The sequence below is a fragment of the Pollachius pollachius genome (assembly GCF_949987615.1).
Source record: "Pollachius pollachius genome assembly, chromosome: 15".
Classification (NCBI taxonomy): Eukaryota; Metazoa; Chordata; class Actinopteri; order Gadiformes; family Gadidae; genus Pollachius; species Pollachius pollachius.
In genome coordinates, this window is record NC_136948.1 from 7372710 (window position 1) to 7385384 (window position 12675).

At 45.0% G+C, this 12675-nt stretch overlaps 1 protein-coding gene across 1 annotated transcript; it reads left to right on the top strand.

Annotated features, from left to right (window-relative positions):
• The first annotated feature begins 1790 nt into the window (after nt 1-1790).
• On the top strand, nt 1791-12499 carry grhl3 (grainyhead-like transcription factor 3). The gene is made up of 15 exons (XM_079752531.1): nt 1791-1959; nt 3649-3808; nt 3930-3994; nt 4687-4984; nt 5162-5395; nt 6328-6439; nt 6603-6697; nt 7758-7916; nt 8067-8142; nt 8312-8442; nt 9541-9575; nt 9708-9796; nt 9916-10001; nt 10231-10295; nt 11487-12499. The coding sequence occupies exons 1-15, from the start codon at nt 1943-1945 to the stop codon at nt 11602-11604; spliced, it is 1740 nt and encodes a 579-aa protein (XP_079608657.1). The 5' UTR covers nt 1791-1942; the 3' UTR covers nt 11605-12499.
• Nucleotides 12500-12675: the final 176 nt, after the last annotated feature.

The following is a 12675-nucleotide window of genomic DNA, read 5'->3' on the forward strand; positions in this document are numbered from 1 at the left end:
ATAAATCCAGTTTATTTTATTCCATTATATCCTTTTGCTTCCTATATTGATTTGTTGATGGTTGGAATCTTAAACATTACATTACTGTGATGCTGCCTATAATTTGGAGTAGCGGTTAAAAAACTGTTAGTTCTCTTAGGCTACACGGAACTAGATGATTACCACCTTTGACCTGAAACTGTCATCGGAAAATCTTAGGACCCAAGTAGTTCTTCCTGTATCCAAGACTGCCTTAAAACTGCAAAAACAATGTGAGAGAGAGAGAGAGAGAGAGAGAGAGAGAGAGAGAGAGAGAGAGAGAGAGAGAGGAGAGAGAGAGAGAGAGAGAGAGAGAGAGAGAGAGAGAGGGGGAAAAGGTAGGCGGGAGAGAGAGAATGGGGTGAGAGCGAAAGATAACGAAGGTAAGGTTATAAACGACTCTTACATTGATATGCTAATTCCCCCGCACTAACTTTGACAAAAAAACACCCAAAAAGTAATGTGGGGTGTAGAATATATTGTGAAATGCATCGTCACCATAAATCAAAGCACCAAGTCTTATAATGTGTCTAACACTAATTAAGTTATAGCCCTTTAGGTTATTCACAGTTAATGACTAGGTTGGAGAGCTAAGGCTTTCTTTAATAAATGCATATTGGTCTTTGGGAGTACATTTTGTTACACTTCTACTGCAGTAATTAAGGTGTCACGCCCTGTTCATCAGCACTTTTCTCTTGGGCTCATTTGGATCGCCGCCATCCCACCCGTGGGGGTTGTGTACAACAGACATGTGTTTTTGTAAGAGGGCGTGTGTGTGAGTGGAAGTGTGTGGGCACTGGGCAAGCTGCACGGCACGCACACTTACTAGTGACTCGTTATCCCGACTTAGATCATACAAGGATATAAGCATATTTTACTTTCTCTTTCTGATTATACTCGGTAATTTGTGTGTGTCTGTATGTGTGTGTGTGCTTGTGTGTGTTTGGGATTGTGTGTGTGTGTGTGTGTGTGTGTGTGTGTGATTCTTGCGACCAACACTAGTTTTTGGTGGATAATTTGTATTACCAAATTAAGAAAACTGAATAAATTATAAGCATAGTATAGTTTTATATAGGATGGTATAGTTACATTATGAAACTTTCACTTTTGTTCAAAATGGGAAATTGATAATTTCTTTCTGCAGATACCAAATTCATTTATAGAGGACAAAACGTCTGGGTAGATGTAGCAGTGGATTAGTAGCAGTACATTTGTAATTAAACTACTGGCTACAGCGACAAAGTAAGAAATATATATTGTAAACATGTAAACAAATGAGAATATGGGAAATAGTTCACTTTTCTTTCATCGAACTCTTAACCAAAATGTGGTAAACGGTAAACCAATAATAATACATTTAAACTCAATAGGTTTTTCAACAGTATTACAACAGTTAGCTGGAGGCAAAGTTTCAGAGACACCAAAACTTTTTAGGGATTTCAGTGAAAAATGATACTAAATTATTAACATTTAAAAAGCTGCTTCCTGAATCTCTCCCTCTCTCAGGATTAGGGATGAGATGCTTTCACACCTCAGGGATCTCCCAATCTCACTGTTTTATCCGACATGGTAATGAGGTCCACACTCCTCTGCCTTTTGATTGTCCTGCAAAGTGATCCTTTTGCCACACCGCTCTCACCACATACATAAACAGGCAGGCTAGTTTCAGCTAATCCACGGACACACCTCACACACCTGTTTCAGATCAGCCAATCAGAGCGCAGTGAGTGAAGTTACCTGACGGCTTGAAATAAATCTGGGCCTCCCGATCTGCAGGAATCATAACACATAACACTCATCCAGCGTGTGTGTGTGTGAATCTGCTCTCCTCTGCTAGACTTCTAGACTTACTCATACGTGAAGAGAGAGAGAGAGACACACACATTAAACTCAAGGAACCTACCTGTTGACCTGGACTAAAGACATGACAAAAGAGACTGAGTAAGTTTATCTATTGATATTATATATTTTTATTTTTAAATTTTCTTTAATTATTATAGAAAATTATGTTTTGTTGTTTTTAATGGTTTCCCACGTAAGCACAATGGCATATTTGTTTATTTAATGGTGGTGTATTTGTTAGTGGAAAGATGCTTGCATAGCACGGGTGTGTTGCAGTAGTAACAGACTGTGAGATACAAGGCGCTCTGCTTCTATCTGCTATGAGACCACCATGTGAAAACTCTTCTAACTAAAGGGTCTCCCTTTGCATGAGAAACTGACACGGATATAATCTAAGATGGACTTGCACACATACACACACACACACACACACACACACACACACACACACACACACACACACACACACACACAAATGCACAGACTTACACACCCACACATGGACAAAAACACACATAGGTTCGGGGTCCGCGGCTGCAGTAGTTTTTGTTTCAGCTTGCGTTGACACCCACCTAGGGGGCTAGTGAGCACAAAAGGAGCAGGGGAAACATGGATCTCCTCCCGAGGTGTCGAAGGGGAGGAAACGAGGGGCTATGACAGCATGTGCTGCATTGAGTTACACAATGGAGAAACTCTAGACCGAGTTTTCCCCCTCCGTCTCTGTCTCTGTCTGTGTGTCTGCCTCTGCACAGCCCTTTCAGAAACAGGCACATGGAGGGAGAGGGAGAGGGGAAATGGGGGGGGGGGGGGAGAGAGAGAGAGAGATAGATGCGTCTGAAAGCAGGTTGCTGGCATTAGCGATTACTGTTCAAATAGTTTTAATTAGGATCAGTTTGTGGAATAATGTTCAGAGAAAACATGGAGCAAATGTCTGTGTGTGTCTGTGTGTGTGTGTGTGTGTGTGTGTGTGTATATTCATGCATGTGTGTGTGTGTGTGTGTGTGTGTGTGTGTATTCATGCATGTATGTGTGTGTGGCTGTGTGTGTGCGCGTGTGTGTTGGGAATGAGCATGCTGAATGCCTGTGGTCTGCAGCTGCTGTCAGCACATCTCATGAGCTGTTTATCCAGAGTAACAGAGTAAAGCTAAAGCTGTATTTGCTCTGTCCAAACTTCAGTCAGACTCCCGGGGGGTTAGTGAGGTAGCCAGGCTGTTTACACACAGACCCCTGCCCCGCTTCTTATCTGCTTCGCTCGCTTAAATTGAATTGGTCCCTTCAGCATAAATGCCACACTTTGTTTTTTCATTGATGGCTTTTTAATGCAATATTAAATGTTATGGTAGTTTAATTGTGAGCATGGGCTAATCATACTGTAATGGTAGAAGATATCCATTGTACGGACAAAAACATTGGTGGAGGGGAGGGGGGTGACTGACGCATGTGAGTGTGTGTGTGTGTGTGTGTGTGTGTGTGTGTGTGTGTGTGTGTGTGTGTGTGTGTGTGTGTGTGTGTGTGTGTGTGTGTGTGGCATTTTTCTATTTTTTCCGCTCTGTGGTTTTGCAATCGAAACCTTCTTGCTTTGGAGCAAGTTAGTGCAATGCTACAAGGCTCATAGAGCCTGCCAATAAATCTCAGCTGATCTCTCATTCATAAGCCCCTTACCCGAAAGGCATGATTATGGCAAAAATTAAAATAAGCACACTCAATTCAATGAAAAATAAGAATGTTATGTACATTTTCTGTATAGGGAAATATCATTAAAGAATGTGTGTATTTTTCTGTGTACAGGACTTTGGGACTGGTTCTGCAGAACGAAAACTTCATCTTTAACCGTTACACCAACCACATCATGGACTCCTGGTCCTACATGGACACCCCCATATCCAAACCCAGACTCAACCCAGGAGACAACCTCACAGCTATGACCATGCTGTACGAACAGTGCAAGGTAGAAAACGCCTTGAATCAAAACCCCCAACAGACGATCAGCAGAATGAGCAGGATACCTTTCGACTACTTTGTGCTTTGAATCATACGTATTGATCTCAAGCTCTTATTTGTTTCATCAGAGCCAGAAGGAGCAGAAGATGCCTGCCAGTAACTGCAACAATGCCATGTTTAAATCACTTGAGAGGTAAGCATCTGAGCGGGAACCTGGTTCTCCAGTCTCACGTCTCTCAATGTCCCCAGAAGTGACATGATGAAATACTTAACATATGTCCAACCCTCCGCCTATCCCTTATAATGTTCCACAAACGGGTCACTTACTGAGTGCAAATCTCCCCATCACCTCTTTGTCAGTCTCCCCTCTCCTGGCTTTTCTGCCTAACCCCTTTGTTGGCTTGAGGGTGAGAAATGGCCATTGTTGGGGGGCCCTCTGTTGTCCCCTCAAACCTTTTAAACAACCCAGAGGGAAACTCAAACACAGGACGAAAAAAAATGGATTAGGTGACAAACAGTTCCCACCCAAAACCGTGCCCCTGTCTCTCTCTACACTGGAAGGGAGACTGGCATTAACTCTGGGCCTGTGCGTTTCTGTTTGCGTGTGTGTACTTGTGTGCACGGGCATGCATGTGTGTCTTCGGGGAAACAAAAGAGCTGAACTGATTTTATTGACCGTCGCATGTTTGCAACCTCTTTGTAACGCCTTGTGTAAGGCCTACTGTAGAAACCACACAGAAGTCAATCACCCAGATTGACTCTTGGCAGTTTGTTTGTCTACAAACCCTTAGAAATAACTGGAAGTTAGTCCAGTATGGTCCATTGCCCCTTTGCTAATACCAATGTTACTTAACAAGTCTTTATATGTACCCCTCACGCTTCAAGGCTCCCAATTAGCCCGTCTCCAGAGCTGGTCTCCATGGAAATCCCCGCCAACCTCATGAAGATGCTGTCCGACAACATTCCCTGCAGTAACCCCCAGGAGGTGCAGCCGTCGTCCATGTGCTCGACCATCAAGCTCACCTCGCTGCCCGTCTCGGTGGCCCCGAGCTCGGACACCTACGCCACCCTGACCACCGCCAGCATGCCGGCCGACAGCTACGACAAGCAGGACCTCAGCAACATCTTCGACTCCCTGCTGCAGAAGTGGCCAGTGGAGACGTTCCAGGGGACCAGCGTCGAGGTGAGACCCTTGGAGATGTGGATGTTTTGTCTCTCGTTTGGAGCTTCCTTGTCCTTTTATCTTGTTGTTGTTGTTGTTGTTGTTGTCAACTCCTGGGATTCCTTATTGATCCGTCGACATGGTTTATGGTCTTAACTCTTTATTAATTCCCAGGCCTGTGTCTCTCTTGTGTCCCAGACTCTTCCCTACTCTGACCCCTTCTGTGAGGAGCAGTACATCTCTTCGGACTCCTACAGCAGCTCCCCTGCGGAGCGGCACCGCAGCGACTTCCAGTTCGCCCTCGGAGCTCCAGTGGCGTCCCCCTACAAGTCTACAGAGCTGCCCATGGTGTACCTGAACAAGGGACAGTTCTACCCCATCACGCTGCAGGGCATAGATAGCTCCGCCAACCTCACCGCCAGCAAAGTCAAGGTGAGCTCGGGGTTTAGATTGCGTTGCTAGGACAACAAACTAGACCTAGGCTAATAGTTTGATAATATAGAGAGAAAATACATGTCGCAGGTAGCTAAATAAATACCAAAAAAATATTACACTATACACACACAGTGTGTAGTGTACAAAAATACACTATACAAAATATATAGAACTTAAGAAGAAATGTGACACGTTGGCAGATAACAACTTAACATTAAGCACAGAGATTCCACCCCAAAAGAAAATCTCCTGCGTTATTTCCGTTCATGCGTCAGTAAATGCAACTGTTCCTCTAGGCTAGAGTCGTGGAAAGTGTAGAAAGTTTGCGTGACAATGGGCTAACCCTTCCCTAAATCTTGGTCCCTCCCTGGGAGACGGCTCCTTGCTGACTAATACCCATGGCTGAGCTGTTCATACTAAGCTAGGAGCAGTGACACATTGACCTATTGCTTGTCTTATTTATTATGGTGGTGGTGGTGGTGGGTGGTGGAGAGGGCGTAAAGTGCAGGAGGCTGAACTATAGACCAAATTCTCTGGCCGTGGTTGTATGGAGGAAGGAGGGGACATTAAAAAGGTGTGGTTTTATTTTGGTCTTAGAGACGTAGGCGACACTCCCGTTCTTTGTCAGGTGTATAAGCGGATAAGCATATAAACAAATAGGCAGCCACCCGCTGGGCAAGAGCAGAAGACAGAGAGAAAAGGGTGGATTTGGAGTGATGAGTGAAGGGGAGACCACCAAATAGGAGGAATGGTGATCGGGCGAATTCTAAAAAGAATCAACTGTTACCACCCACACATAAGCAACCAACAAAATCAACAATAACAATAATAACACATTGTCTTTATGGTCTTGTTCTCCACCTCCCCATGCATTTTTGTTCTTACTTTATCGAACCCTAACCTTGATCTTCCTCCTCTCTCCACACCAGACAGTGGTGATGGCCGTGTTCGAGAACGACAAGAGCCCCGAGATCCAGCTGCGCTGCTGGAACCACTGGCACGCCCGCCAGCCCACCGTCAAGCAGAGGGTCATCGACATAGGTAGGTCGACCTCAACCCCAGACCCCCAGCCCCCCTCCTCCACACACACAGTTATGACAGGAGAAATACCTTGAACCATTCTTGCGTTGTGAACCATGTTCTGAACCCCATCTGTCTGTCTGTCTGTCTGTCTGTCTGTCTGTCTGTCTGTCTGTCTGTGTAGCTGATTACAAAGAGGTGTTCAGTGGAATAAGCAACGTGGAGGAGGTGGCCTTCAACGCACTGTCCTTTATATGGAATCCTAATGAAGAGGCTAAGGTAAACATGTAACATCACACACACACACACACACACACACACACACACATAGAGAAGTGCCAGCACACACACACACACACACACACACACACACACACACACACACACACACACACACACACACACACACACACACACACACACACACACACACACACACACACACACAGTTGTGTGCATGCATGCATACATGTACACGCTGGCTTTCAAGGCGTGCACTGATTTAGGAGTAAGAAGAACGGCAGAGTGGGAAGGCAGAGAAGGAGTGGTGGAACAGGGAGGAGAAGAATCCTAGATATGTGTTGAGCCCTGGGGCTTCTGGCACAGCCAGCGCGCGGCACGTCTTATTACAACCTCATAGGCCCCAGGCCTCCAGGGTAGGGCCTCCGAGCTCCAGGAGAAGGAGGGAAGGGCTACACAATCCACCAATAAACGACGGAATACCTCGCAATAGAAAAGATGAATAGAGAGGGGATAAGAACAACGCTTTGGAAGGAAAGGGGAGACAAAGAGGCAGACACCGACTTGATTTAGAGACGGAGACAGGAGGACGGAGACACATTGTAATGTGGGAAAACAGAGACAGAGGCCGCTGAGGATTTTATCTCATCAATAGATAACATACAAAAGATTTAGCACTAGAGACAGGAAAATGAGAGCAATAAGTTGGGAGCAGTGGTTGGGTGACCTACCACTGAGTTTCACTCCATCATCAACTGTCACTCAGCTCTTTAAACACTCGGCTCCAGCTCATGCCATTCTGCTGTTGACCTGGCAGCGGCACCACCGCTGGCTTGTTTTTGTTTGGCATACGCTCCTGTTTCTCTGCTACAGGCAACCGGCTCGCCACTATGTCTCACACAGAACAAAGGCTTGCCAGAGCATTAACTTTAGGTCTAAAAAACCTATTCTCACATAATGCATGAAATCATATTCCTCGCAACGATTAAAAATGGATGCAATAAACCTCAGGCCTAAGGGGTTACAATACAATGTGAGTCAACGATAGCTGAACCCCTATGCTCAATCTCTCTATCTCCCTGTTGCTTCTCCTCTCTAGGTGTACATCGGCATCAACTCCCTGAGCACAGACTTCTCCTCTCAGAAGGGAGTGAAGGGTCTGCCGCTGAACCTGCAGATCGACACGTATGACTTCAGCACGGGCACCAATCAGCTCATCCACAGAGCCGCCTGCCAGATCAAGATCTTCTGCGATAAGGTATGTCGCCTGCCGCACCGCCACCTCCTTGAATCGAAAATTGAGTTGAATTGAATTTGAGTCGCACACCTAAAAGCAAAATTTAACTCGAGACACGTTGCCATGAGCCTCCCACTCAACATTCCTCTTTTTGTGCACGCTCACCTGCAGGGTGCCGAGAGGAAGATGAGAGACGAGGAGAGGAAGAGGACTAAGAGGAGAGGCAAGAACACCGGCGATGCCAGCGGTGAGTCACACAAAGGGGGACGATTGTAGCCGGCTTTGGGCTGTTTCTGAGTGTCAAGTAATCGCAAAACACTTGTCCTAATCCCAACACCCCCCCCCCCCCCCCCCCCCCCCCCCCACCCCCTAAAACCTAAAACCCTAATCTGGTGGTTTCCTCTGTTTCCTTTTAGCTAACAAGGGTTTAGTGAGCAGCTCAATAGCCACTGAATGCACCTTCTTCAAGAGCTTGGAGGACCACGTCACCCAGCCCGTCCTGTTTATCCCAGAGACACACCTGTCCACCATGCAGCGTGGAGGCGTGGTAAGACCCCCCGCCCCTCACACACACCTGACCCTCGACCCCCGGGCTCTCTTCTCCAACCCCTCACCCCCTTCTCTCCTCACCTCTCTTCTGCTTTATTTGCTTTCCTAACACCTTACATAATTCCCTCTCTTGTCCTCTGACCCGCCTCTCTCTCTCTCTCTCTCTCTCTCTCTCTCTCTCTCTCTCTCTCTCTCTCTCTCTCTCTCTCTCTCTCTCTCTCTCTCTCTCTCTCTCTCTCTCTCTCTCTCTCTCTCTCTCTCTCTCTCTCTCTCTCTCTCTCTCTCTCTCTCTCTCCCTCTCTCCTGCTCTTCTCCACCTTTCACTCCGGCGTGTCCCTCCCGGTGCAGGAGATTCTAGTAGCAGCAGGTGTAGTCGCAACACGATAGCTTGAGGCTATGAGAGAGAGGGAGAGGGAGGGAAAATTAGGGAAAAGTGTGGGAAACTATGTATTGGGGGGGGGGGGGGGGGGATCAGAGAGCTGTCATTTTCAAGCAAGAGTCCCTTAACCCAAATCAGATTATCTTATTGGAGTCGAAACTCTGCACAAGTACGGGCCAACACTGACATTATTCCATGAGGGCTTACCCAAAGCCACAGCACCCCTCTCTTCCCCCCCCCACACACACACACACACACACACACACACACACACACACACACACACACACAGGGTACATGCACACAATGGTGTGGCGTTCAGGTTGTTGACATAACGATGTGGGGGTAGCAAAGGATCTGTCCATGCAGGTCATTTTTCCCTTGCCACTCAGTATACATGCACCGAGGTGATTGCATACAAATGCAAGAGTGAAGAAAAATTTGGTTCAACTCGAGTAAAGCTCAATCTTTCAAATAGTGAACGTTTCCCTAGTAATGCAACACCAGATTCCATCGGCCAATGTCTACGAGTCGGTTATCTCTGATGGAGCAGCCTGATAAAAGGCAAGGATGTAGCTGGAGCCCGTATTTAGGGCTGACATCTTGAAACCGATACAGAGACACAAGGGGACGCTAGGCAATGTCCTTCATCTCTCAAGGATTCTGTAATCACACCAATAATCGAAAGCTTCTCATCTTTTTTCTATTCTCTTCTAGTCCACGCCCTTAACCACACTCGACGAGATCGAAAGGTAAGCGACAGTTTCCCGTCGCGCCAACCGTGGCCATTTAAAACAGGACAAAAATGCAAACACAAATAATAAATCGATGCCAATATTGTGCGAGGCTTCAATGTGACATGGCTTTTGGGTCTGCTTGTTCAGGATTTCCTTGAAGAGATCTTACCAAGACACGGGAGACCAGGGAAGTCCTCCACCGGGCAAAACTCCCCGCCGAGATGACTCACAAAGAGGTAAACAGATTGACAAACTGGGTCATGAATGCGTTTTTTTTGCTTTGAGGGATGGAGCATTTTTGGAGCTCTCCACAAACATGAGTCTCATGGGCGTTTGTCTTCTTGTTATTCAACAGTTCTGTTGTACGTGAGAACGGAGAGCGAAGAAGTGTTCGACGCACTCATGCTCAACACGCCGACACTGACCAGTCTCCGTGAAGCTGTAAGTCCTGACAAGAGATGTACACACACCGACAGACACACTCAAGCACGCACGCAGGCACGCACGCACAAACGCACACACGCACGGACACACGGACACACGCTCACGCACACATACACACGCACGCACGCACGCACACACACATACACACACACAAACATAGAATCAACTTGAAGTGTCCACTTTTACATGTATAGCAGTATTAACTTTGCACTCTTGTTGTTCTCAGATTTCTGAAAAGTACGGCATTCAGAAGGACAACATCGGGAAAATGTACAAGAAATGCAAAAGAGGGTGAGTACCTCTTCTTCATAAAGGGCTTCTCCTCAGTGTCACGAATTGAAGAGCATACAATAAATGACAGGCTTGGCTGAGGGGTTAATAGTGGCTCTCTTCGAAGCAAATGTTGTCGGACAGGCTAGGCCAGTTAGCCTAGAGCTCCGCCTTCCGGAATGTGCTAATTGGAGCTCATCCGATCGAAAGACACATGATTGAGAGGACGGAAACTTTTTCAAAAGAACATGCAGGTGACTCATTCATGAGTCGCGTCTTTTCCTTATTTATGTTTTCATAATCTGATGCTTGTCATGATGATACACCCATTTTTTCTTTATTGATAATGAAAGAGATGACACATCCGATAACTCTTGTTGTTTTAGTTTTTGAATTCACTACCAGTACACCACAAGTATTTAAAGATAAGATGTCCTTATTGGCTGTTTGCCTGGCTTTATTTGTAAGAAAGAATAACATAAAACGTAGTTATTGTTACAATCGACATGACAAAGGTGTTGCACCACAGAGACGTCAATTGTAACCTTAAGCCTATTTTTTCCACCAACAAAAGCTTTGAAAATGGGTCGGTCAGAGTTTAAAAACAAGTTATTTTAAGTCAGTTTAAGAATGCTCTTTGTCTCGTACGCTTGGCTTGAAATGTCGGTAAGAGGCAGACATACCCACAGGATGTTCTTCTAGGGATGCGAGTGAACGCTGAAGGCCTAGTGGCGTGTTAGTGGCTAGGCAACAGGTCAAGTAGCATTCTTTCCTGGGATTGCCCATTTTATTTTTTGCTTTTGTCTTCAATCAGTTCTGTCCCCGCAGGCACACAGTGTGACTTGTCGGTTCAGTCATTATCAATTTAAAGATATTTTAGTGTTCAGGTGGCTGACAGTAAAATAATATACACCAGGGCTTAATTAATACCTTTCAGGAATTCAGAAATATTTAGGTTTTTTTCTACAAATGCTTCAGTGTTCTGAATTGGGCCATTATGCAAAACAAGAAACACACCAAGAAACAAAATGGATGTGCTGGTTGAATGGAGCCCTTGTGTGCCAGATGATGTTAGTTAAAATCACTACAATGTGGCCTATTTCAACTCATTTCAAAAACCATTGTAACTCTCTTAGTACATTCAATACAGCCATGGATGATTGTATTGATGGTCACTCATGATGCTAACATAATTTTCTCCCTTTTCTTCAGGATTTTTGTCAACATGGATGACAACATAATCAAACACTATAGCAACCATTCGGCCTTCCTGATCGAGACGACACAGGTCAGCGCTGGACAGTTCCAGATCACTCTCACGGAGCTATGAGGCCGTCCAAGCTATGAGGTCGTCCAATCACAGAAGCTGACGATTTACACAACCTCTTTCTATTAGCACTGCCCGATCATAAACGTTGTCGATTGGATCAGGGCCAGGACTGTCCCCTTAAATGTCTCCTTTTCAGCTTAAAAGTCCTTTACCTGTTCACTGCCTCTGGGAATATCAGTGATTTATTTCCATATTTCTTTTTAAGTATAAACATTCGAGCAATTATAATTGATATTCTGTAAATATGTATTGTAAATAGAAATTAAGATGAAAAATGTTTTACTGTTTAATGAAACCAGTGGTTTGGATATTGTTATATATTTGCCATGAATTGCTACATATTTCAATCTACAATGTATAGTATAGCATTTTGCTATTTTCAGAAGGTGCCATTTTTGCTGCTTTAAAACATTTAAAATGTACAGACCATTTCCATTCTTTTCATATATTTTCTCTAACATAGAAACCACCATTGACTTTTCTCACTTGTGACACAACCCTGTGACTTCTCGCTCCCTCCAGACATTGTATTATACCAAACCAACGTGTGTTACTGTTTGATGCTGCCAAGAGTTTCATTCTGTCTATTATTTCTATAACTATAACGACCCCACCGCGGGTTGTGGTTGTAACTGAATGTCACACATTTCTCCTTTTTGACACCAAGCAGCCTTTGGGGTGGCCATCATTTCTTCAACTGTATTTAATAACCCTTGAGCTGGCGTTCAGTGAGGTTCCGTGGAAGTTTTCATTTGATTTGTTTGCGTAATAACTTTTTTTTTGTTGCGTTATTTCAAGGCTTACATTATCCCTGGAATATTTAAGCTCCCATTGCGATTCTGGTTGTATTATTTGTACCTTGCCTTTTTACGGAAAATAAAGAAAATTCAAAATATATGGCATAGTTCAGTTCAGTCATTTCCAATGCATTTTCTGCTCAATTCAGTTTATGTGTGTGTGGGTGGGTGTGTGTGTGTGTGTGTGTGTGTGTGTTTATGTACAAGTCATGCATTAGCCCTGAATGAGGTGTGTATATATATATACATGCCAGAGTACCTTTTTGTGTAAATT